Source organism: Pelodiscus sinensis, chromosome 7 (assembly GCF_052426305.1).
Source record: "Pelodiscus sinensis isolate ZL-2025 chromosome 7, ASM5242630v1, whole genome shotgun sequence".
NCBI lineage: Eukaryota > Metazoa > Chordata > Testudines > Trionychidae > Pelodiscus > Pelodiscus sinensis.
The window spans coordinates 72,392,262-72,419,993 of NC_143058.1; the positions used below are offsets into that span (position 1 = coordinate 72,392,262).

At 43.5% G+C, this 27,732-nt stretch overlaps 1 protein-coding gene across 3 annotated transcripts in view; it reads right to left on the reverse strand.

Moving 5' to 3' along the window:
* The window catches only part of DNAH7 (dynein axonemal heavy chain 7), a 239,243-nt gene that overhangs the window by 182,638 nt on the left and 28,873 nt on the right, over positions 1-27,732 (reverse strand). For all 3 annotated transcript variants that reach the window (XM_075934215.2, XM_075934214.2, XM_025182029.3), the window contains 8 exons: positions 24,808-24,933; positions 21,574-21,693; positions 17,838-18,021; positions 14,607-14,786; positions 12,054-12,329; positions 7,218-7,345; positions 6,865-6,943; positions 3,730-3,954 (listed from right to left, as the gene is read on the reverse strand). In XM_075934215.2, coding sequence (XP_075790330.2) covers positions 3,730-3,954; positions 6,865-6,943; positions 7,218-7,345; positions 12,054-12,329; positions 14,607-14,786; positions 17,838-18,021; positions 21,574-21,693; positions 24,808-24,933 — 1,318 coding nt within the window. The remainder of the gene's footprint in view (positions 1-3,729; positions 3,955-6,864; positions 6,944-7,217; positions 7,346-12,053; positions 12,330-14,606; positions 14,787-17,837; positions 18,022-21,573; positions 21,694-24,807; positions 24,934-27,732) is intronic.

Consider the following 27,732-nt stretch of genomic DNA (forward strand, 5'->3'; position numbering starts at 1 on the left):
AACAAAATGGCAAATGAAATTTAATGTGGATAAGTGTACAGGCAGTCCCCGACTTACGCGGATCCGACTTACGTCGGATCCGCACTTACGAACGGGGCTTTCTCGCCCCGGAGGTCGAGGTAGCGGATTGCTACCTGCGAGCTCCGGGGCGAGAAAGCCCCGTTCGTAAGCTGCTCCGGTTCCCCTGGTCTGCTGGAGACCGTCCCCAGCAGACCACAGGCACCGGGACTGAAGCCGCAGCCGTGGGCGGGTTCCCGTGCTTCTGAGGCTTTGCCAGAGCAAAGCCTCAGAAGCGCGGGAACCGCCACTGCTGCCGCTTGGGTCCTGGTGCCTGTGGTCTGCTGGGGACGGTCCCCAGCAGACCACAGGCACCGGGACTGAAGCCACAGCCACGGGGGGGAGGGGTCCCGCGCCTCTGAGACTTTGCCAGAGCAAAGCCTCAGAGGCGCGGCACCCCGCTGCCGCTGCTGCTCTGCTCCCCGTGTCCCTGGTCTGCTGGGGGGGGGGGCACGGATAGTGTGCCCCCCTATCCCCAGCAGACCAGGCTTTTGTTTTGGACCCTGGAGCAGAGCAGCTGGGGCGCTGCGGATTGGTCCTGCAGCACCCGCTCTGGGCACTACTGGACCAACCCGGCAGCATCCCAGCTGCTCTGCCCCAGGTCCTGATTCAGCCGCTGCTGGTCAGTTTCAGCAGTGGCTGAATCAGGACACCTGGGGCAGAGCAGCTGGGGTGCTGCTGGGTTGGTCCAGTAGCGCCGAGGGGTGCTACTGGAGCAACCCAGCAGCACCCCAGTTGCTCTGCCCCAGGCATCCCCAAGTCAGCCGCTGCTGAAACTGACCAGCGCTGACTACAGGAAGCCCGAGGCAGAGTTGCTCTGCCCCGGGCTTCCTGGAATCAGCGCTCATCAGTTTCAGCAGCAGCTGACTTGGGGTTCTTAAGTTGAATCTGTATGTAAGTCAGAACTGGCGGTCAGTTTCAGCAGCGGCTGAATCTGGACGCCAGTTCCGACTTACATACAGATTCAACTTAAGAACAAACCTACAGTCCCTATCTTGTACGTAACCCGGGGACTGCCTGTAAAGTAATGCACATTGGGAAAAATAACCCCAACTGGACATGCGATATGATGGGGGCTAATTTAGCTACAACCAATCCGGAAAGAAATCTTGGAGTTATCATGGATAGTTCTCTGAAAACATCCACGCACTGTGCAGTCGCAGTCAAAAAAGCAAATAGAATGTTAGGAATTATTTAAAAAGGGATAGAAAATAAGACAAAGAATATCTTACTGCCCCTATATAAAACTATGGTACATCCACATCTTGAATACTGTGTACAGATGTGGTCTCCTCACCTCAAAAAAGTTATTTTGGCATTAGAAAAGGTTCAGAAAAGGAAAACTAAAATGATTAGAGGTTTGAAACAGGTCCCATATGAAGAGAAGCCTAAGAGACTGGGACTTTTCAGTTTAGAAAAGAGGAGACTTAGGGGGGATATGAAAGAGGTCTATAAAATCATGAGTGGTGTGGAGAGGATGAATAAAGAAAAGTTATTTACTTGTTCCCATAATATAAGAACTAGAGGACACCAAATGAAATTAATGGGTTGCAGGTTTAAAACTAACAAAAGAAAGTTCTTCTTCACACAGCGTGTTGTCAACCTGTGGAACTCCTTGCCAGAGGAGGCTGTGAAGGCTAGGACTATAACAGAGTTTAAAAAAGAGGTAGATAAATTCATGGAGGTTAGGTCCATAAAAGGCTATTAGCCAGGGGGTAAGGAATCGTGTCCCTGGCCTCTGTTTGTCAAAGGCTCGAGATGGATGGCAGGAGACAAATCACTTGATCATTGTCTTCGGTCCACCCTCTCTAAGGCACCTGGCATTGGCCACTGTCAGCAGACAGGATACTGGGCTAGATGGACCTTTGGTCTGACCCAGTATGGCCATTCTTTTGTTCTTATCCTAGAAGCAATATTCAATTTGTTCGTGAATGCAGATAACTTTCTTGCCAGAATGACATTATCTTTATATTAGATCTGGCATATTACTGTTGTCATCAGTAGGGATTCTTACATAATTTAAATTAAGCAGATGCACAAGTGTTTGCAGGATTATGTCGTTAAAAATTTCATACATATAACTCCCATCAACATGGAGATTCTGTACAAAGAAGGTGTTCAGGATTGGGCCCAAATTGTAAAATATGGCTTCCATTGCATAAGTCATTCATGATATGTGCAACCAAATGAAGAAGAAATCAATACATATTAGTTAATGTTATATATTCTGATATGTGATGTATGCTGATGTAAGCAGGGGCTGAACTGCTGCTTGCTATCAGCCAGCTAAAAGGAGGGGTGGGTGTGCCCACTACAATTGTTTAGCTCTGCAAGGTAATTAACTGTTAACTATTGACATGTAAATACTGCTCAGGAGAGAATCCAAGGTGTGGCTATGTAAATGCCATTCAGTCAGGGCTGATGGAGGGTCATTGCTGGAATGGAATGTGCAGAATTGTATATAATTTGGGACTGTTGTGGGGGTAACTAATTATGCTACCCCTAAATGTGGGAATTGTAAAACATGCCACCAGTGCTTGCAGGAGAGACACCACCATCATGGTAAGAGGTCTCGGAAGAACAAGCCTCCCCCCTTCCAGAGTTGAGTAGACAGAGCTGGGGGAAAGGGTTAAAGGGTTTGAGTCAACCTGCTTCACACCTGCCAGGTGTGAGCTATAAGACTGGCCCAACCTGCACCCTTCCCCCTTTGTTTTAAAGACAGACCTAAAGCAGACTCCCTGAGGAGTTTTTTCTTTTGCTAGTCCAGTGAAAGCTGGATTCATTTGCCAGTCCAGCTGGTGGTTAAAGAGTTGAAATCACTGAGAGCTGAAATCACTGGTTTGGCTGAGTGCCAGACCTGTTGCACCAGTGAAGTAGCGGCAACCAGTGGCGTGGTGTGGAGCGGTGGCAGGCGAGGAGCAGCCTTCAGTGGCATGGAGTGGTGGCAGGCGAGGAGTGGCCATCAGTGGTGTGGAGTGGCAGCAGGCGAGGAGCGGCCATCAGCGGTGTGGCGTGGAGCAGCGGCAGGTGCCCAGTGGAGCGTCCAGAGGCGAGGAACGAGACAGCTGGTGGAGTGTGGCGGAGTTCCGTATAAGGTGCCCCCTATCTATTCCCCAACCCCCATTTCTACCCGGGTTGGGAGGTGAAACCCTGCGGGTGAACTTTGGGACTCTGGGTGGCACGGACCAGGGGCAGAGACCTTTGGGGTGTCGGATTTTTTGGACTTTGGGCGATTCTTGGCTGGGGTGAGGGCTTGGCTCATGTTTAGGGGTTATGAACTCTGTTTGTGGTATTTTCCCTCAAGTTAATGCCATATGACTTCTCTTTCTGTTTCATTAAATGTTTCTTTCCTACGCTCAGACTCAGTGCTTGCGAGTGGGGAAGCATTGCCTCTCAGAGGCGCCCAGGGGTGCGTGAATTTCCCAGATTACTGGGTGGGGGCTCAAGCCGGTTCTATGCGTGATGGCCCCAAGATATTGAACCCAGCCCTGGTTACTGCCAGGCCTACCCAGCAGAAGGGTTACACTATGTTTATGTAATGTAATTAATGTTGCATTGTTTTTAAAAGGAGTATAATAAATTTTAAAAGATTATGCCCATCAATTTACGTCAACTATGTTATTTAAAATATTAAAATAACACAAAGATTTTAAAAATGTTTTCATTACTAACCTTGAGTCCCTCTTGAAATTGCTCTGTCTTTTCTTTAATTATCTTTCTGTGTTCTTCAAAAATGTCTGACATTCGTGCATACCACTGAAAGACACTATTATTCAGTCGAATATCAGCTGGTGAAAAGTTTGCACACTCTATCAGGAAAGCAAGGCAATTTTTAGAATCCACTAATTTCTGTTCCAAGTCAAGCATGACCTGCATTTCCACTTTCTGTATATATGCCTAGGGGATATAAAATTAAAAACCATAAATATCTATCCACAAAACTCCCCAATTTCTTTAATCTGTCAAGATATCTAAAACAGTCCTTACATCTTAAGCATGGCAAGTCTGTGTTCAAGACGAAATGGATAGTTAATGTCTACAATCATAGGACAAATGAGGGTTAGTGGGTTATAGATAGCTGTAATGAACCATAAAAATCCCATGCCTTTATTAAGTCCATGATTTTTAATGTCTTTCAGAATTTAACCTGCACACCTTCAAAAGATGAGCCTAGGAACTTAAAATTCATGACTCTGCTAGACACCAAAATCATGAACTTAATAAAGACATAAATGTATGGCTCATTACAACAATCTGTAACCTACTGGATCCTCATTTATCTTAGGACTGTAGTGGTGTTAATTGCCCATTTCACCTTGCTTGATCTCTCCCAAATGTGATAGCTCTTTATCTGTCCACCCTTGCATTTAGCAGTGACATTCTAAGTACCTTTCCCAAACCTGAAGAATAGCTTTGTAGACGCCAACAATTTTATTATCATATATATAGTAGCCCAGTGTCTGTGACTCGGTAACGCTGTAGCGTTACAGTCGCCTCTGCTGCATGGGGAGTGCGGGGCCCAAAAGGCCGCTTGCGCTGCTTGCTCTCCCGCGGTGGCCCGGCAGAGTGGCGCAGAACTCAGCCAAGCGCCACGGCGGGAGGGGAAGGGGGGTAAGGCGGTGACGTATATGGCCCCACCCCCTGGCCGTGTATGTCACTGGGGTAGGGTAAAACAAAAACAGGCACCCTTGATCGGGGGCGGGAGTGGGGAGGGGCCAGCTGGGAGAGGAGCGGGGCTGGCTTGGGGGAGGGAGAAGCAGAGCTGGCGGGGGGGTCAGAGGCAGCGTAGCTGGCCAGGGGAGAATGGGGGAAGGCCGGCGGGAAGCAAAGCTGGTCAAGGGTGGGAGTTGGGGGCAGCGAGGCTGGCCGTGGGAAATCAGGAGGAGGAACTGGCTGGCGGGGGGTGGGGAGAAGGAATCGGCCGGCGGGGAGCCAGACTCACCCGGGTGCGTGCAGATCTCGCTCATGCATCCCCGACGGAGACAGAGGAGAGCGGAGAGAGAGAGAGACAGGAGGGGGAGAAGAGAAAGAGAAAGATGGAGCGGAGAAAGAGTGAAAGGCGGGAGGGGGAGAAGAGAAAGAAAGAGACGGAGAGAGAGGCAGAAGGTGGAAGAGAGCTGAGAGAGAGGGGGGGAGGCAGTAGGAGGAGGAGAGAGAGAGAGACGGAGTGAGAGACCAGAGGCTCAGGAGAGAAGACCGACGTGGAGGAGAGACCTGAAAATCCCATCTTATAACGGGCTAATTGGCTAGTTACATAAGATTTTGTGGTTTGCAATTCACTTCATCAGATGCATGAAAGGAAAAGAAAAGACTTACCTTTCATTTCATGTCTTTTTCTTTCATTTGAAATGAGCTGCAACTCACAAAAGCTTATGCCATCATAAAACTGTTAGTCTTTAAGATGCCACCAGACTTGTTGTTGCTTTTGCTCAAACTGTCTAACATGACTAAATCTGAAATCTATAAAAGCTAGAAAGCTTGTCTCTTAACCAAGAGAAACTGGTCCAATAAAGGCATTACTTCATTCACTTTGTCTCTATGATATTCTGGGGTCAGCATGTCCACAACACCAAAGCAAAATAATTAATCTGACGACAAAATATTAGCAATGAAATAATAGTTACACAGGGACAATCTGTCTAGTAAAATGTGTGATACCACTATCTTTTAAATAATAGTTTTTATCCAGCACCAGCAGGATACATTAATGGCTTTTGGTTGTGGGGAACACTAGCATTTTCAAAACATAGCCTATATAAAAACTGAAATAGCTTTGCAGTTAAAAGACAAGGAGTTAACAGGAAGGGTTTGATGAAAATAAAGCGATCCCTGGCTGCCCGCCGCCCCATCTCCGCCACACTCTGAGTTGACGTGTCCTGAGCCCAGCGATAAGCCACCCCAGTGAGACCCAAGCCTAGCCCATCTCCCAAGCACAGACTGGCTCCCTCCTGCCCAGCAACAACATGTGGGACTGCAACAGCGAGCAGCACTTCTGCAAGGCAGGCAAGCAGGTGCCTGGCAGCATTGACTTGAGTGGCCCAGGCCCCCTTTGCCTGGCGCTGCTGCCTTGCCATCACTCCTCCCCCATGTGGCTGGAGCACTAGAGCTGGCTTCCACTGCAGAGGAAGGGTGGAGGGAAGGAAGAGGGAGAGGGAAAGCCCCAAGCCTCGCTGCGCAGGGCAGAAGCGCTCCCCCTCCTGGGCTGGGTAAACAGCAGTGCTCAAGCAAGATGTCCAGAGGCTTTCCCTGCACTCCCATTGCCAAAATCCGCCTAATGAGAGCAGCTGGAGGCTGAGCCTCGGACCAGTGTGGGCCAAAGACAAGTGGCCCCCACCCGCTCATGCCCAGCTGCTGCACCCCCCTGTCTCCTGGCCAGACATCTACCCCCACCCTGATCCTGCCCAGTACCCACAGTCCCCTCACTCATCCCTCCCCCACTGAGGCCCAGCACCCCCAGCCCACTCACTCACTCCCTCCACCAAGATCCCGCACCCCCAGCCCGCTCCTGCCCCCTTGAGCCAGTCAGACACTTTGTCCCTAGTCTGCTCCTGCCCTCTTCCTCTCAACCAGACACCCTGCCTCCAGCCCACTCCTGCCTCCTCCCCGTGTCCCGACACCCTGCCCTGCCTCTGTTCCTGCACCCTCCCTCGTGGCCAGACACCCTACCCCCAGCCTGCTCCATCTAGTGTCCTAGCAGGGCCATATGCAAGTCCACTTAGTTAAGCTTACACTGTCCTGTGTATCCAAGAGCAGATCAAGACATTGATTATTATACCTTGCTTGTAGTATATAAGAAGAAATGCATACCTTAAGTTCCATTAACTCCTGTGTATTTGATGGAGTAGTAAGAGCTTTCTCGGCTATCTTCTCAAACTCATCACATAACCTGAAATATACAAAAGACAGTAAAAGTCTAATATGTGTGTGTCTATACAAGTAATGTGCTTCTCTGCCTAAATAACCAAATAAGGGCAAAAATATTAGTTAATTTTTCATTCAGCCTTTACTTACTCAAAGTACAAATGACATATCTTAAAATCTCTGTGTAGTATAGACAATAGTAAAATTATAGATAAAAGATACTTTTCAAATGCTACATAATTTAGCATTAAAAACAAAATAATGTACATGTACCTATGCAATTTTAAGTTGAGATTTACCTCAGGTTTATATCTTGATGGTCTTTGAACATTTTGGCAACAATTTTTCCAAAAATTGCATCTGCTCGCTTTGCCAAAGCCCTAATCAATTCATCACAGTGCAGCTGAAACATTCCTAGACGAATAAACTGGAGCACAAGTATAAAAAATTACATACTTGACACATGGTATATGAAATAAACAATAAATTATCCTAAACAGCAGTATTCGTAACACTTTCTTTGTTGATCAGTTACAATCTTAGTGTCTCAGTTTTTAATTAATGAAGAATATATAATATGCAGAGGTCTTGGCACTCTTTTCAGTAAGAAATTACTAGTTTTTTTGCTCATGGTACAGGGGAAAGATTGTTAGCAAGGGATATCTACTACCATCAGTTCTAGAGTGCAGTTCCCATATGCCTCTTCGTCAACATCTCTAATAGCAATGGTTTTTATTCTATTTAAGTTTTGCTCTCACTTACAATAGTATAAATCCAGAATAATTCCATTAACTCCATTAAAGTGGTAATGCAAACAAGAGGAGAATCAAATCCCAAAAGTGATTCATTGTATTCCCACACACAAGTGGTCAAGTACATCTGTGATGTAATTCCATTAACTTCAATGGAGTTATGCTTGGAATAAATTTGGCCCCGGGGGGAGGGGGGGAGATATCACATATTTGTGCAGTTCCATGGGGAGTATTTAGAGAAATCTATTGTAGAATTTTATTTCAAATTGCGTTCAGATGTTGCTACAATTAACTCTCCAATCCTAGTAGAGAGTATTGCTGGCAACAGTGTTGGGAACTATGGCCAAATCCTTGCATGTTCCAGTGTCAGTCACAAGGATACTCTGTCTGAATCTCCTATAGGAAGGTGAGGCCTGTGGAGATCCTCTGTATGAGACTAAGGAAAAGATATATTCTGTCTCCATAGGAGGGGCACTACAGATGACAGGTTTATTGAGGTGCCAGATGCCCTATATGAGGTGAGCAGCAGCACTGATAACTGGATGGAGGGTCAATAGCGGGTAAATTCTGACTGCAATAATATTAAGGTGCTATGAACATTGATGGTACAAATCTGTCTGATAACATAGCTAATCAAAGTGGTACTCGATATTACTCTGCCATTGCCAATGTTTTAGAAAGGGTTCTGATGTGTCAGGAGCTGTGATATCAGAGGAATCATTAATGGCGTTGGTGCAGTGCAATCATTAATGGCCTGAGCTCCTAATGGAAAGGGAGAGTTCTTGGTGCCAATCTATGTTCCCAACACATGGTTTTTTTTGCTAACTTTTCAGTGCCAGCATGTAGGTGGTCTTCTTGGCATGGTAATGTGTACTACAGTTGGGATTTCTAAAGCACACTAATATATTGTGCATTGTAACAGAGTAGCTTGCCCCTTAAAAGTTGGAGGGCTTGGGCTAGCGAACCTGATTACAGAATGAGCCACACCTAAGAGAGATCAGATGACTGGTCTATAAAGCAGGAGTGGGGAATCTTTTTTGGGGGTCAGAGGCCACTGATCCACCAGAAAAAAAGAAGCAAAAAACAAACAAATCAAAACCACCTCACTGACATGGCCCCCAACTTGAGAAGCAGAAGGACCCTCCCCAAATTCCCCTCACATACCAGAGCCTAGGTGGGCCCAGATTAGATTTTTTGAGCCACTTCTAGGCTCTGGGGCAGGGCCAAAAATGAAGGATGCAGTGTGTGGGAGGGTGATGCTGGAAAGGGGGCTTGGAGTGTGTGGGGAGAGGTCTGGCCGGGAGAAAAATTGGGGATTGTGCAGGAGTGAATTGGAGATTGGTAAGTCTGGGAAGGTGGTAGGGTACAGCAGTGGAGTAGGAGTGCAGAGCCTGAGGGGGGGGTACGGAAATGGGCTGCGGATTGGGAGTGGGATCTGTGTCTCCGGCCGTTTCCAGGTACCGCCCCCTGCTGCTCCTATTGGCCATGATTACAAGCAATCAGAACTGTGGGGGGAAAGCCTCCAGGCAGCGCTGTGCAGCACTGGGAATTCCCCAGCCAAGAGGAGAGGGAGTGAGCAGCTTCCGCCGCCCCACCAGCCAGAGCCAATGGGCAGAGTTCCCTCTAATTTTCCATCCACAGAATCACAGAATACTAGGACTGGAAGGGACCTCGAGAGGTCATCAAGTCCAATCCCCTGCCCTTATGACAGGACCCAGTACTGTCTAGACCATCCCTGATAGACATTTATCTAACCTACTCTTCAATATCTCCAGAGATGGAGATTCCACAACCTCCCTTGGCAATTTATTCCAGTGTTTAACCATCCTGACAGTTAGGAACTTTTTGTGCAACTTTTTGTCCAACCTAAACCTCCTTTGCTGCAGTTTCAGCCCATTGTTTCTTGTTCTATCCTCAGAGGCTGTCTACACTGGCCGCTTGATTTTGCGCAAGAACAATGATGATCTAATGTAAGATTATCAGTGTTCTTGCGCAAATACTATGCTGCTCCCGTTCAGGAAAAAGCCCTCTTGCGCAAATGTATTTGTGCAAGAGGGCCAGTGTAGGCAGCTAAAAACTGTTTTGCGCAAAAAAGCCCCGATGGCGAAAATGGCAATCGGGGCTTTCTTGTGCAAAACCGCGTCTAGATTGGCATGGACGCTTTTCCGCAAAAAGTGCTTTTGCGCAGAAGTGTCTGTGCCAATCTAGACGCTCTTTTCCACAAATGCTTTTAACAGAAAAACTTTTCCGTTAAAAGCATTTGCAGAAAATCATGCCAGTCTAGACGTAGCCCTAATGTTTTAGATAAGCCTGCAGGAGATTTACAACAGAGATAAGTCTTTGTTGAATCTAACATGGCTCCTATGAACTCTATTTTTTTTTAGTAGGAGTGAATGTGGACTCTTCTGTTTATTCTGGAGTAAAGAGTTGAAAAGAGCCTTTGCATTACACACCTATTGAGCTGGTTACCTGCTGAAATGATTTCCCTTAGATAAGTCAATGGTTGAAATACAAGTAGATCTGGATACCTTGCCAAATCAGCTGCCACAACTGACAGGTACTGGGTGAAAACCAGTAGCAATATGGAAAGACCAAAGAGCAGAACACTGTATTAGTAGTGATTCTCCCCTACCCAGAATCTGAGGTATTTCCTGTGTCCTGGGTACATGTGGAGGTGGAAATAATTGTACTGAAGGTCAAGAGCTGCAAACCAGTCTTGAGACATTGAAGAACTTGTTAAATTGTGGTTGAGGTGTAGAAACTCAGACAGCACTAGATATCCTAGAGCCTTCAAAGGGAAACTCTTCTATAATTACTTGAACTCCCTGTGGTATTCTCGTTGACTAGAGCTGAGAGGAACTTGCATCACTAGAGAAGTGGCCATGGTACATGCAACAGTGTCAGAAGCTTGCAGATCAACCTGCAGGAAGTTCAGTCAATCTTTCCTTCACAGGACTCTTCAATCCCTCTTTAACAGGCATGGCAAGTCAATCGGACATGAAATATTTATCAGCTTGTGAGACTTCTCTTGCACTGCCTCCACTGGGATGTCAGGGATCTCAGCCATGCATTTCATCAACTCTTGAAATACCTTAAGTTGTCTGCTGGACGGAGCATAGAGCTGTGGTGTCCAACAAGCTAGTCATTAGCTACATGTGGTTATCTGGCCGGCTGAGTGTGGCTAGTTCCCTATAGCAGTAGCCACTATAATGCTGGTTGGACACCACAGGCATAAAGGGATTCACTGCCTCAGCAGGGTCAGGGTGGGAGGAGAAACGAAATTGCAGCTGGGATCAATCATTCCTCCACGTCTGCCTGTTGATTGTAATCACACTTCTCCTATTCTTTTAGGATTTGTCACTGGTTTATATTGCTTCTTAGGGGAAGAAGATCTAATCCTATATGGCAGCGGCAACAAATGTTGGCTTGCAGGAATAGTATTGCATACCGGTGGGGACAAAGTAGGACCATAATTGGTAATTATATGAATACTAGACAGATGGATTGTGAACAAAGATGCTGACTAGTACAGTGCTGGATACAGACAGGTACTAAGGTGCTGGATACCGTAGCACAGGGTACTGGAGAGTCAGTAGCAGAGGAAACATAATCTGTACATTTAGCTGGTATCACAGACACTTGCTTAACAGTCTGAACTAAGGCACCAGAAGGATCCATCTTAGATCATTGACCCTTTGACTAAGGAACCTTCTGAATTCTTTCAAAATGGAAAAGCTAATTGAACATCCTTTGGGGATATGCTCTTTCTCAAGGCAAAAGAAAAGGACCTCTAATGTCTGATGCTCAGTGAAACAGCTGAATCTCAAAAGGGGCAAGTTTTGAACCACAGGAACTTCACTTCAGCCATAGAGACTAGATACCAGTATTGAGGAAGTTCCCAACTCCAAGTTTTTGTTAGTTATTTTAATCTTTTTTTTAAGCCATTAGGTATAAAAAAATCAGAAAAACTAACAACTATCCTATCTAGTTTAAAATACTAATTCATTATACAGACAAAAGACATTTAAATCAAACAGTATATAAAAGAAGTCTACAGTGCCAGAGCTATGGACAGCTAGAAGGAACTGAAAAACAGTTGTGTCCACTTTGCCCTTTATGTTCTCATGTGAAAGTGTGAATTATGGAATTCAGGGCTGCAGAGTCATAAACAGTTGAATCACACAGGCACGGGATACATGCACACCAGAAATTGGATCCATGGGGACAGCTACTTGAAGAACCAGCTTCTTCTAGGAAACTGATGAGTTCCAACTCACTTTTAAGTACTGCTAATAATTATAAACTTTGATAAACAGCATACTTAAAACAAAACTAATTTTAAAACAAAATCAATGTCTTTCTACTGAAATCAATATAATATACCTTCCTAGATGTGTACTGAATTTCTTCACTGAGCTTTTGGTATCTGATAGCTTCTCCTGTTATTTCTTCAAAGGTATGCTCCTCTGACAGGAACCGATCAATATCCTCTTCAGCTTGTTTATTTATCAAGAAATTGTATTTATCGTACAGTTTGAGATGCTCCATGGGTGCAATGCTTTCTTTGGCAATCTCTTCTTTGATCCTTCTCTTATGCTCATCCAGGATCTCATCGAGGATAATAGGTTTCAAATTAGTAGCTTTAGACTTGCCTTCCGGCTTTGGAAAAACAAATTATTTCTGTAACTTGTTTTATTAGGTGTACCTCATGAACAATAACATTAGCACAAATAATGAATTAAATGTTACCTTAATCATACAGCTTTATAAATGAATTTTGTTATGTAGGTCTTATCTAGATAAAAAGTTAATTTGTTGAAAACTGGAGTATAAATATATAAAGCTCCAGCATGCTTCACATTAATTATCTATGTGAACCCTGCTGATGTAAACTGAAAGTTGCTTAGTATACTCTAACCTCCTGCCAAAGGACTGTTAGCATACAGCAACCCACATTACCATGCACTAACTTTTTTTCTAATGTACCTAAAAGATCCCTGTTATCAACTTCAGTATCAAACTCCTTTCTGTCCTAGTTTATAAAATTGTAGTCTGAAAAGTCTCACAACTATCAAGAATATAGAAATGCATCATTCAGATATTGTTAGAGAATGTCAATATGCTAATTAATAACAGATTATTATTGCTATTTCCAATTTAATCTATATTAATTTCATTTCATCTGGAAAGTCACAACTTAACTCTAGCTATACTTGATGATGAATCAGTGACATTCAAATTAAACTGACCAATTTCCTGTACGTCCCTAATTAGCTCTAAAGCTGGGAAGCACACTATTTACATTCATTAAAAATAACCTTAATTTTATACTTTTCCAACAATCATTTAAAAATTAAAAATATATATTTGGCACAATCAGCCTCTTAATAAACTGATTATCTCTTTGAAAGACATGCTATTCTGTTTTATCACCTGATAGCTCATTGAGCAGAAACCTGACTCAGGAAAGGATAACAATTTTGAATAGCACTTTAAACTTGTGCTTAACTTTAGGTATATATTGATAACAATACTGAAGGCCATATTGTCTCACTATCTCTCCAAGCTCCACTGTCACAAGTCTCTAGAAACAATCCGAGAGATGAATGAAGAAGAAGCATCAGAGAGTAACTCCATTCATCTTTGCCAAGTTATGAATTACACTCTTACATTAGGGATGTTAGATAGCGTGTAATTGAACAGTCATGTAACCGCATCAGATCTATTGGTTATACGAATATTCAATAGTCCCCAGGGGCAGGACTAACAGTCAGTGCTCATGGCCCCACTCTCGGGGAGCCCGCTGCTACGCTGCGCTTCTGCTCCTCTATTGGGGCGGCAGGGCAAGGTAGCAGGTCGGAGCCAGTTCTTGAGAGGAGCCAGTTTAACAACCAGCTCCCTGAGCTGACTGGCTCCTGCCTGCCACCCTGCACTGCTGCCTGTAATACAAAGGCAGCAGCACAGGGGGCGGTGAGACACGGGGGGGTAGGGAGGTAGCTCCGCGGGGGAACCAGCTAAAAAGCTGGCTCCCCCCAGCACTGGCTCCTGCCTGCCCCCACCCCCGCTGCCTTTGTAGGAGGCAGCAAGAGGGTGAGCAGGTGGTTCCACGGAGCCGGGATATGTGGAGAGCTGGCTTCCCACACATATTGTCTCTCCTGCCTGCCCCCCTCACCTTCCATGCTGCTGCCTCTCTACCAGAGGCAGCAGAGCAGGCGTGAGAGGCCAGATGAACCAGTGCTCATGAAGAGCCAGCTTAAAGTTGGCTCCCCATGGACAGCAGCTCCTGCATCCTGATACAGGGGTAGCAAGAGAGGGGGAAAATGCATGTAGTTGACAGGATTAACCAATAAGCCCAGGTTTATCGATTAATCATGTAGTTGTCTACATGTTGACATCCCTATCTTAAAACACCCTTTTATAGTTTTGCTTACAGGTTTTTAGCATGGGTAGCTTTCCCATTTGGGCTATTATTTTAATTTGCTCCATAAAGTTTAGATGATTAAAACAATTTTAAATTAGTGAGTTCCTTAAAATAGATGCTTTCAATCTCTATTAATAATAATCAGTTTACAAGAATTTATACTTAGCACTAGACTGTCCTCTCCATTACCAAAAATGAAGGCAGTTTCCATAACATTAAACCCAAAAATGTTTTAAGAAATACAAAATTTCTTTTCTACTATACAATATATTTACTAAATATACAATATATTTACTAAAATAATTGCTGAAATTGGATTTGCAAGAGAATAGTTAAAATATTTTAGATTAATAAGGTTAGAATTGTTCAAGTGTTCTACAATGTACTAAAAGAACGGTATTATACTACTGTGAAAGATATAAAAGGAGAATTATTAATCAAACCACCTATGATCTAAATCTAACAACAACAAAGTGAGAAAACAAAAACAAATTTATAAAATAATAATTTCTTACCCATTTAGAATACAATTTGGTTTCAACTCTTGGCACAAGATTGACAGCTTTAATCATAACATTATAAATATTCAGAAATATAACTTCATAATCATTAAACTCAGGTTCAAACTTAATACAGTCTTTGTCAAGGATGAGTCTCATGATGAAACCTGAATGCTCATAGGCTCGAACAGATTTCTAACAAAAACAGAATGAAATATATAAATTATGTCAGATCATAAAGGAAAAATCAAAAGAAATATTATTTCAAAACTATTATTACAGACTTCTCGTTGTTTATAAAGTTACAGACTAACACGGCTACTCCTCTGAGACATCTTAAGCATGGAAATCCTTAAGGATGCTAATTGCAAATGGCATGCCTTACATAAGGAAAATCATGATAAAAATTACATGTGCAAACAGTGATGTAAAAATCATTAGGACATACATACCACTTGTTATTTTGTCAGTGGAATAATATGGAAGGGATCTATACCATGTATTGCCACAAACCAGAACTTTATAAAATTGGTTGCATAAGTCCAGGTTGTAGTAGCTTTACATTATTAGCACTCACACATATACCACCACATGCAAGATGAGATTCTGTTCACAACTGCACAAAATAAATATTTACTTTAATAAAGCTACTGCAGATATATACTGGTGTAATGAAAGCACAATCTGATCTACAAAAACTAACTAGAGTTATTACAGGGATAATATTTGCAGCACAGTACACCAGACTATTTTTCTGTAGTGCAGCTTCTAAGGAATATATCCATGGGCCTCTAATCGGTTGAACATCTCTAATCTGGCACCCTTGGAAGCTGATTGGTGCCAAAGCAGAGAATTTGCTGAACCATGGGTGGTCGATATTGTCTAGCAGCATTACCAAAAATTCCATTGCTTCTGGGCTCTTCAAAGACATTTAGGGGTAAATTAGAGCTAAATAATAGCACAGAACACTGAAAGCCAGGACTGGTAGCTATAAATAAACTTTATGGGACCGCGGGAAACTTGCCATAGCCATGATAAGTGGACATCTGGCTAACTAAAATCATGCCGGACCTTGGATGTTGCCAGACCAGAATGTGCCTGACTAGAGAGGTTCAAACCTGTATTACTCTCTGATGTTTCTTGAGCTTTTTACCACATCTTCTGATTTGGTACAGCCTTCCCTTTCCTGTTAAACCCTTTCTTTCATCTCTCTGTCAGACTGTCACCATTTTAATAACATTATAAATATACTGAAATCACCATTATTGAAGGAAATATATATGTAATTGAAGTACAGAGAAAATTATCCAGTAGAAACCAAATATCACTTAGGACATGTTTACACTACAGCATTATTTCGAAATGAGTTATTTTGAAATAACTCCCAAAATAACTATTTCAAAATAATGTCTCCACACTACAAATCCCCACAGAAATAGTGCAGATCTATATCAAAATACTGCATCCGCACTTATAGGAGCCTGAATCATATTTAAAACCCCCTGGAAGCACTCTGGGCAGAGCATCAGGACAACAGTCACCTCCTGGAACTGCTGTCTGAAGCTACCCGAGACTCTTGCTTAAAGGGGCTTCCCTCTTCAGCCGTGTCTTCACCTTTGCCTACCTTCTTGAAAGACGGCAAATACCACACCATGTGCTCTGGTTGCCCTTGCAGATGCCACAACACTCTTAACATGGAGCTGGAGATGCTGCAAAGCAGTCACCAGCTCTTTAACCTCATGCTGCACTTCCTGCCACAGTTTATGCAGGTTGCCCTTGTGGCACTGCTTGAGCACAACGACCAACCTAGAACAGGAGACCCCACCCCCCTCACCGAGGTCTGGGCACTCCTCATGCACCATAGTTCCTCCCAATACTCCCCCTGCACACTGTGCACTGCTACTTCTGACGATGGGCCACTAGTACTGATTGGTGGGACCAGATCATCCTGGAGCAGTGAGACGACCAGCAGTGGCTCCAGAACTTCTGCATGCAGAACACCTTCTTGGAGTTCTGCAAGTGGCTCACCCCTGCTCTCCGGTGACAGGTCACCCATATGTGACCCGCCATCCCCCTCCAGAGGCATATCACCATAACTATTTGGAAGCTTGCCAAACCAGACATCTACTGCTCTGTTGGGAACTAGTTTGGCATGAGGAGATAGACCATCGAGGCCATGCTAATGCAGGTTTGGCTCTCTTACTATTGTCCCAGGAGGGTGGTCAAGCAGTTCCCTAGGGAAGATGGGGGGTGGAATCTCCCTCCTTGGAAGTCTTCCAGTCCCACCTTCACAAAGCCCTGCAGGGGATGGAGTAGTTGGAAGTGTTCCTGCTCCAGGAAGGAGCTTGGGCTCGGGGAACTCCTGAAGGCTCTGGCAACCCTGTGATTTTAACAGGTGCTGAGGACCATCAATGCCAACCTGCTACGCAGGGTCATCACCCTGGGTGAAATGGACCCCATCGTCACTAGCTTTACCGCCATGGACTTCCCCAACTGTGGGAAGGGGTATTGACAGCACCCACATCCTCATCCAGGCCCCTGACCACTGGGCCTTGGATTATATCAATAGGAAGGGATACTTTTCCATGGTCCTGCATGGCCCTGGGGACCAATTATATCAAAATAAGCACAGCTGCGCCATCCACACTCACCCTATTTCAAAATAGCTATTTCAAAATAGGTATTAGTGCCTGTGAAATGAGGGTTTACTGTTTCAGAAGAAGCCTGTTATTTTGAAATAATGCTATAGTATAGACATATCCTTAATGAAGGAGCATACAAAATAACAAGAACAGAGGGGAGCTGGATTGGGTACAAATTGTGAAGGAGCAACAAGATTATGTCAGTTCCACAGCATGCGTCCCTGAAGCCATATGGAGGTTCTTCCCTCAGCATTCTCTGGCAGTGGAGGTCCATACAGATTTGCGGGCAAGGTTGGGGGCCAATGGAGTAGAGATGCAACCACGACACATCACAATGTTTGGATGGTTATTTCAGTTATAAATCCAATTGTCTTCAACTACAAATTATATTTTTGATTTATTAGATTCAAAATGTTAATATTTCCCTTTTCACTTGACAAAAATGAAGATGCTTTTGTATTATGTTGGACATTTTAACAAGAGGGTAGCTTGCCATCAGTTTTTATGACTTCTTTTTGATAAATCTTCTCAGAAAATATAGATTAAACATGAAAAAGGTACATGGACTAGCAACACTGCCTTATTAGTATCTAACCCTACTTACTGGAGGCTGTACAATTAAATCCGTAAAGTCCTGCATTGAAAGTAAGGCTAAGTTTTGCAGTTGTCGAGTCATTAAAGTAGCAGCACAGTCGAAGAAAGATTCTAATTTGGCACCGCTGGCATTAGTAGGCACCTGCTTTCTTTTATTGCCTTGGTAATAGATATTTTGCACTTCTGGAAACCACCTTGAAAGAACAGAAGAGAATTTTTTAAGTGATTAGAAAGAAGGAACCCAGATTTTTAAATATATATTTTATATTTTAATATGTTTTTATATTTTAATTAATAGAATCATAAAACAGTGTAACATATTTAAGCAAATATATTTTAACTTGAACGTATTTTATGGCTGAGTGACTTTAACAGGAATATTTACCAAAAATGTTATCTGATATTATGGAATCAAATTTAAACTATAAAATGTGAGAGAACTTATCTTATTCTGGTCTTTTGTTCTTTTCTGCATGAGAAATAAAAGTGTGGCAGAGGCAGCACACTCAGTCTTTGAAAGAAGTAGGCTACGTCTACACTGGCACCCTTTTCCGGAAATGCTTAAAACAGAACAGTTTTCCGTTGTAAGTATTTCCGGAAAAAGCGCGTCTGCATTGGCAGGATGCTTTTCCGGGAAAGCACTTTTTCCGGAAAAGCGTCCGTGGCCAATGTAGACGCGCTTTTCCGGAAAAAAGCCACGATCATCATTTTCGCGATTGGGGCTTCTTTGCGGAAAAGACTACTGTGCTGTCTACACTGGCCCTTTTCCGGAACAGTTTTTCCAGAAAAGGACTTTTGTCCGAATGGGAGCAGCGTAGTTTTTCCGGAAAAACACTGACAATTTTACAGTAGATCATCATTGCTTTTCCGGAAAAGCAAGCGGCCAGTGTAGACAGCTGGCAAGTTATTCCGGAAAAGCGGCTGCTTTTCCAGAATAAGTGGCCTAGTGTAGACACAGCCGTAAAGTTTTGTATGTTACTTTGAGTGACCTCAGTAGGTGTCAATAAAGAGAATTGACAGAGATTCAAAGGGAACTCTGTCCAATTGTTGTTGGTCACAATATGGAGACCTATCAGTGGGGGAAAAGAAAGCACAAGCATATAGGTTCTACCAAGGATGCAAAGGAACCCTCTCCAAGATGTGGGTGGAATATATGTAACTCTAGCACAGTGAAACCAGCATGTAACACAGAACTCTTTTTGTAAGATATCACATTTAAAGCTGATGACATGAATTCAGTTTTCATTTTAAAGACAAAGGCAGAAAATGCTTAGCTGCTAGAATGTGTAGATTAAAAAATCCAGCACTTCAAATAACAAAAAAAGGGGGGAAAGTTTTGACAGTATCTTTATACAAGTAAAAAATAGTAGAAAAAATTGTAATGAATGATAGTAGGAAGCCAAAAGGCAAATAGGTTATAGAATGGTCACCAATCTGGATTACACTGAAACAATATAGCCTCAAAATAAGATTTTCAAAAATTAAAAAAATATTTTGGGTGCTACACTGAGACTCCATTAGGAGACTGATTTCCAAAAAGTACTGAGTTCCATCCCTCTGAAAAACAGGCACTTTAAAGTGTCTCAAATTGAAGACCCAAAAAGCGCATCACCCAAAAACATTGCTCATGTTTAAAATCCTGGCTATACTATCAAGTCTTTTTAGGTATCCAGGTTCTCGTAAATAAAATATTCCTTAGATAATTTATTACTGTAACAACCACAGATCTGAATGTGTAAGTAATGAAAGAACATTATCTTCAGAGTGAAATTCAACATTGTCTTCAGAGACGGTGCCACCAATGCTATAGTATGTTAATCTGAGTTATAGTTCTCCTATATTTTCATTTTAATCCACTCAAGAGTAACATGATTGGGGCCTGATTCTTCTCTCAAGAAATAAATGGGAAAACTCACTTTGACCTCAGTGAGAGCAGGAGTTGCCCTTATTGAACAGAAACTTTTAAATACAAAATTCTGATTTTACCTTAAATAGACATAATTTATTTAGTAGTGATCGTAAATGTATTTTTCCTTTAGTAATCTTGCAGTTCTCCAAAATTCAAATTTCTGACTTCAATGGGAAACTACAGTCATAGAACAAAGACAGGACTGGGGTCTACTATTGTGTTTTGCAAGAATAATATTGCCAAACTGGTCAATAAAACTTAAATTTCAAATCAAAGGAAACAAAAGACTAAAAAGTAAGTCTTTAGTAAGTGAAAATGGATACAAAATGTAACCACTGGTTAAACAATTGCTCAGACAAGGCTGAGCAATTGAACAAATGGTTATACTCATTTTGGCCCTGATCCTTCAATGGGACTTCACACTGGGCCTGTGCTAATGATTCCCACAGCAAAATTAGGGTCTCATATAGGAGAGGTTCTAGATATAAAAGAAAAACCTATGAAACTATAGTTTTTCATCTGTACTCCAAGGCTACGTCTACACTGGCACCCTTTTCCGGAAATGCTTAAAATGGAACAGTTTTCCGTTATAAGTATTTCCGGGAAAAGCGCGTCTACATCGGCAGGATGCTTTTCCGGGAAAGCACTTTTTCCGGAAAAGCGTCCGTGGCCAATGTAGACGTGCTTTTCCGGAAAAAAGCCCCGATTGTCATTTTCGCGATCGGGGCTTTTTTGCGGAACAGACTACTGTGCTGTCTACACTGGCCCTTTTCCGGAACAGTTTTTCTGGAAAAGGACTTTTGCCCGAACGGGAGCAGCATAGTTTTTCCGGAAAAACACTGACAATTTTATATTAGATTGTCATTGCTTTTCCGGAAAAGCAAGAAGCCAGTGTAGACAGCTGGCAAGTTATTCCGGAAAAGCGCCTGCTTCTCCGGAATAAGTGGCCAGTGTAGACACAGCCCAACTGTATAAGAAAGGCTGCTTCTGGAGACTTGTGATTTAGCTCTGTAGTACTGGAATAATATGTGGCTACTGTGAATTGGTATTATCCATACAACCTTCAAAGGTCATCAATAACAATGTTTTCATTATATCAACCCTAAAACATAGGCATTTTAAATGGATCCTGGAATCAATATGCTAAAAGCTTAGAGCCTTCACAGAATGAAAATCAAAGTGATCAATGCAGACCATTTCAGACTTCAAGTACAGTTTCTCATCATTGTCTAAAATCCAGAATAAGCATAACTGCATAAATCAGTGTAAAATACTAAGCAGTCATCATAAATCTCAAAGCAGTTTATAAAAGAGAGTAAACATCATTATCCCTGGTTTACACAACAGAAAACTAAAAAAGAACAATTATATTGGCATCTTTTTCTCTAAAATGTACAATTAAAATATACTATTAAAATGTATATGGCCTCTGAGGATAGAATAAGAAGCAATGGACTTAAACTACAGCAAAGTATGGTTTAGGTTGGACATTAGGAAAAAGTTCCCAACTGTCAGGGTGGTTAGACACTGGAATAAATTGCCTAGGGAGGTTGTGGAATCTCCATCTCTGGAGACATTTAAGAGTAGGTTGGATAAATGTCTATCAGGGATGGTCTCTCTAGACAGTACTGGGTCCTGCCGTGAGGGCAGGGGATTGGACTCGATGACCTCTCGAGGTCCCTTCCAGTCCTAGTATTCTATGATTCTGTGATATTCTTTCTCTTCCCTCCCAAAAAACAAAAACAATCAAGCCAATAAAAAGAACCCTTACAAATGTATATAGTGTAGAAGTTAAAAGATTTCTCTCTGTGCAACTTAAAGATACATTTGATCATACTTTTTAAGCAGAACATCTTTGGCAGATTCCATGTGCTTCAGGGCAATATTCTGGAAAAATGAGAGTTCCATTGCTTCCTGGCGATTGTGAAATGGTTCTTTATCAACTAAGCGTAAATTTCTGTAAAACAGTTATCAAATTAATATTTTACATATATACGTTTTTCACTTTGTATTTATCTCTGTGAATTATTGTTCGTATCAGAAAAATTACCAAATTACATAGTTATTTCGCATTCATTATTTTAATTAATATAGCAAGCTGCTATAAGATATTTGCTACTATTATTCTAGGACAACTAAATATACATTTAAAATAAATATTGCAATATTGCCTACAAGCTTTGCACATGTTTCATATATGCATTGAGATGGCCAGGGTTTCTGAAAACTATACATATACGTTAAGTTGAAGATAATGGGAATACTCACATATGAGTAAAGTTAAGCATATGAATTACTGCTTGCAGAACTGGTTTCTATGGGCAGACCACCACATCTAGTCAAGAAAAATATCTTGTGTGTGCTTTAAATGGTGCCCTTCTAATAAAACTTGACTCAAGAACTTTCACAAATATATAAAAAACCCACATACATATGACAGAAATAACATTTTAGCAAATTTAGTAAATCAAGAAACTCTGCAACCTGCATGAAACAACATTTAGATTGAGAAATTACTATTTGTAACCAATTTCTTTAATGTATTACATTGTATTAGATTGTAGACAATTTGTACTGACTAGTTTACATGTTCGTTTTATTTGCTCAGTAATCTGTGTGATGGGAATCCCAGGTGCACATGGAGCCATGGGACCTCTGTGCCCCCTTAACTCTCCAGCCTGGGCTATGTCACACTGTCTGACCAGTGACCAGCAACGAACCCTCCCAAATTCGCTATCACTCAACACAACTGCAAGGGGAGCCCAACACATTGCATGAATGTTCCCAGAGCCACCTATGAATCATAGGGTATGTCTATACTACAAAGTTAATTCGAACTAACAGCCGTTACTTCGAATTAACTTTAATTGATGAGTCCTCAAGTGTGATTGAGCAATCCCCTGACATGGGTCATGTAGAAGTTGAAGCTCAAGTTGAAGTTGCTGGACAATGACTGTAGATGTCTGCCTGTCACTCCACCCACGTGTTGGCCACTGTCCTTGCTGTTGTCTCTGGGCAGCTTATATCTAGATGATTCGCCAACTTATAGAATGTTTTCTGACAACCATACAACCTAATTTTCATAATTTCATATGCATTAATGATGTACATATGTGGTAAGAGAAATAACTTTCAATAGATCATTATGCTTCCCCGATACCTCATATGACATGCTCTCTATGTAATATCACAATTACATACAAATGAAGAATATGGGGGTTCCAGGATGCTCCCGCAAAATATAGAATGTCACAATCTGCTTTTTTCTGTTTGCTATCACTTATAATCACTTTATTAACTACAAAAAGTAAATTAACTTGTTTTCTGTTTATTCTAAACCCCATTTTGTGTCATTCATGTATGGGAAGTTGTGCGTATCTTCCTCCACCTTGAGGGAAGGGGCAATTTCATGATCTTACAAAGTATAGATCTTCATGCCGTACAAGACAATATAATTTTGGGTACGTACCAGAAGATATGTGCACCAGAATGCTGGGCAATAGATACTCATCCCCTTTTGAAGGCACAAAATACTTCCTTTCCATCCCTTTTGCCATGGGGGACAAGAGGTGGGCATTTGCTACAATGCTTTACTAGTATTATAGATGGCCTTAATTGAGGAGCAAAGCCACCATATGAGGGATCTCTAGGTTCCTCCTCTGCTTGCATGCCCAAATTTTGAGCCAGTCATCTGGTCAAATCCTGGTGAGCTAAATTGTCCATGGTCTGCATTGTGGTAGATGTATCTGTCACCACTTCATCAGGGCGGATGTAGAAGATTCCTGCATGGGCACTCGATCTTCCTGCCCCACTGGCTCACAGAGATACTCCTACACTGAAATGTCCTGCATGGTTCAAGGCAGTGGTGTGGTTCTCCAAACCTCTGTCTATCTTGGCACCAGTCCTGGTGCCAGGTCCTACTGACATCTCAGTGCCAGCCTGCATGCCCATCTCTTGTCCTCACAGAGATGCTGGGACTGTAGATGATGATGGAGGGACTCCTGCTTCTGAAACCACTCACAAGGATCTGAACTCCAGGCCTTAGGCTTGGTGGTAAGTCCATGGGGTCCAGAAGGGCCATTGAGCCAGTGCCAGCCACTTCAATGACCAGACATCATAGGGAATGGTTGCCCCTCTTCTTGTCTGGGACGGTGGCAAGAGTGCTGGCAAGAATGGTCACGGATCATCTAGTCAAGTTGCTGGACCAAAGACCCTCAGGAGCAGGAGACAGCCAAGAGAATGCAGGTTTTGCAGAGTCCCAGCTGGGCCAACAGCAGCTAGACAAGGAAACCCTGGAGTCAGCAGGGCCAGGAGCCTGCCCCCCCGCTGAGGAACCCCAGTGTCAGTGGGATCAGGCAACTGGAGAGCCCCTGGCAGCAGAGATGGTGACAGCCGAGGAACCCCAGGAGTCCCCCAGCAACAGCAGGGCTAGGATGGCCTAGCTGCCCTGACTGGGAAACTCCTGATGGCAGCCAGCCTAGGTAGCGACTCAGGAGCTCTGGGTGGGGAACCCTAGCAGTGGGCAGCAGCCAGGGAATCCTGGGCCCAGCAGGAGAACCCCAGCATCAGTAGAGCCAGGCACCATCAGGGAGCCTCTACCCCAGCCAGGGAACCCTGGTGTCAGTGTGGTCAGGAGACTGGAAAGCCCCTGGCAGTGGACTGGCAGTGGCTGGGGAATCCCAGATAACCCTTGATGGCAGTGGGGCTGACAACGGCCAGGCGGCCCAGGGCTGGGAAACCCTGAGGAACCATCGGAGGTATTGGTGTTGTTGGCATACAGCTGGTCCTGGCTAGGGAATCCCTGGGAACCCCCAGTGCAGGCAGCATGGTGGGGAGCCTCAGCCGGGCCAGCTTTAGGGGGGCAGTGATAGGGTGGGGAGCCCCAGCCTTGGGAACACCAGGCCTTGACCTTCCCTGAACCAGCAAATTCCCTGGTCTGGGACAGCTCAAATCCCAAGGGTGCTAGATCCGGGATGTCCAACCTGTAGTGTTAAATCCTAAAATGACAAAATAATTAGATTTTGCACATTTTCTGTCAGAAAAGCTTGAAATCTACAGGGTCCACACTTACTTAAAAGAAGTCTCCCATAAGTCCAGAACAGCCAACATGGTAGGGTTCATTGCATACAAATTGTCCTTTATGTAACTACAGGCTGACAAGAAAGACTTGTTCCAAGGTTTTGGCACAACTTCCATTCTAAACAAAACAGCAAAATAAAGTCTCCAATTAGTCATGCAAAGTATCCAAAAGATATGTATACTTTTCTTAATACTTATAATTGTGTTGCATGCTACTGAGATTTGAAATTTGGAAAATAAAACTAATTTCCTCTTTTACCCCTCAGAAATTAAAAATATTGTCCTAGAATATGGGGGAAGGGTTATACAAAATTAAATATTGAAATAGAACTTTATGCAAAAACTTAAGCAGAGATATGTAACTTAACAAGTTGTAAGGGACTGTGGATAAGGCTGATCAAATTAATTAGATTATATTCATGTTGTTTATACAGGTAATTAACCAATATTTTTTCTAAATGATCTTGAATATTTAATAGGTAAGGCTGTATGTCTGTCACAGCCATGATTTATGTATAAAACACATGAATTATAGTGTATTTTACTAAAAAATCATTGCTTTATTCACCTCCTGCTACTGAGTACAATTTTTATGCACTTTTACATATTTTCTGGTATCCTGCTACAAGGAAGTTACTCATCCTGTGCAGTAACGACTGTTCTTTGAGGCGTGTGTCCCCTTAAGTGCTCCACTGTTGGTGACAAGTCATCCCGGAACTGCAGGTCAGAGCTTTTTAAGCAGTTGTCAGCGGGTCGCACGTGCTTGGAGAGCGCCTTGTGCTGCTAGTGCTTTAGTGCCTCACACACACGACCAAACCCCCCGTTCAGTTCCTCGTCTATGCCCAAGTAACTAAGACTCTTAGTAGAGGTAAGGAAAGGAAGGTCATGGAGCACCCACAGGGACACACACCTCATTACTGTACAAGGCGAGTATCTTCATTTTCTTCTTCGGGTGATGTCCCTGTGGGTGGCTCTACTGTTGGTGGCTACACAGCAGTACTCCACATGGATGGTAGGAATCGGAGTCACTGCTTGGCAGCTGAAGATAGGACTGCTGTAGCCATCGCTGTATCCCTTGCCAGGTGAGGCTTTGGCATAGTGCCTGGCAAAGGTGTGGTCCAACAACCAAGTGGCTGCTCAGTAAATTTCCTTAAGGGCCACGTTGTTTACGAAAGCCATGTAGGTTGCAGTAGCACAGGTGGAATGTACCGTTGGTGGGACTTCCAATGGTTTGTTGCAGAGGGAATGGCACTGAAGTATACATGATGATATCCATTTGGAAATACAGGCAGTCCGCAACTTACGTCGGATCCGCACTTACGTCAGATCCGCACTTACAAACGGCGCTTTTCTCGGGTCTCCCTGGTCTGCTGGCGGGGGAGGGGGCACAGCTAGTGCCCCCCCCCCCCCCCCCAGCAGACCAGGCTTTTGTTGCAGGACGCCTGGGGTAGAGCAGGTGGGGTGCTGCCGGGTTGGTCCTGCAGGGACCTACCTGGCAGCGCCCCAGCTGTTCTGTCCCAGGCGTCCAGATTCAGCCGCTGTTGAAACTGATCAGCGGCTGATTCCAGGAAGCCGGGGGCAGAGCAACTCTGCCTAGGGCTTCCTGTAGTCAGCCGCTGATCAGTTTCAGCAGCGGCTGAATCTGGAGCCAGTTCCAACTTACATACAAATTCAACTTAAGAACAAACCTATAGTCCCTATCTTGTACATAACCCGGGGACTGCCTGTATATTAAACAGAAATTGGTGTAAAAACTTTAAAAAATAACAAATATTCTTGCAGCACCTTAAAGATTAACAAAAATGTAGATGGTATCAGATGGTACCATCTGAAGAATTGGGTTGTGCCCACAAAAGCTCACGATACCATCTACATTTTTGTTAGTCTCTAAGATATGCAAGACTATTCATTATTTTTTTAAAGTTGTTTCAGTTACAGAATAACACAGCTACCCCTCTGAAACTCTGGAAATTGGTGTGCCCTTCAAATGTTCTGCAATAGATATGAAGAGATGTGAGGACTTTCAGAATGGTTGTGTCCAATCCATGTAAAAAGCCACAGCCCAGCAAATATCCAGGGTATGGAGCATAGCATCCTTGGGGGATGCGTGAGATTTAGGAAAAAATGCTGGTAAGACTATGGTCTCGTTGCCATGGAATGCCATACTAAACTTGGGTAGAAATGCTGGGTGCAGTCGCAAGGTCACTTTGTTCTTGGTGAAGACCGTATATGGTGGTCCAACCATCAAGGCTCCTATCTCGCTAACCTTCCTTGCCGAGGTAATAGCTGTCAAGAACAGCACCTTCACTAGAAGGAATGGGAGTGGACAAGTCACCATGGGCTCAAAGGGAAGTCTTAAAAGGCAATCTAGAACTAAGTTCAAGACCCAGGTGGGTGCTAGGACCCTGTGTGGAGGGTAGAAATTCAGGAACCTCCTGGTTGTGGGATGCATGAAGACGGATGATCTGTCTACCTGCTCATGAAAGGCCATTATTGATGTCAGATGCACTTTGATTGAGAAAATGGGTAAGCCTCCAGTTTTGAGATAGTATATATAATCAAGGACACGATGAAGTGGTACACTGCGAGGATCATTTTGGGTCTGCTGACACCATAAGGAGAACCGCTTCCATTTCTGCAGGTAAGTGGCTCTGGAGGATGGCCTCCTGCTGTGTAGAAAAACAGAGCTCACTTGTTCTGACCATAGGGATTCCAATCCGTGGAACCAGACAGGAGCCACAAGTGCAGGTGAAGAGTGTGGGTTGAGGGTGAAGCAGTTTGCTTCCAACCTGGAAGAGGAGGTTGCGATGGGATGGGAGAAGATAAGGTGGTGTGATAGACATGGAGTGGAGGTGCGGGAATCAGTTTTGCCTGGCCCAGGATAGGGCTACAAGAATAACGCAAGCTCTATCAGCTT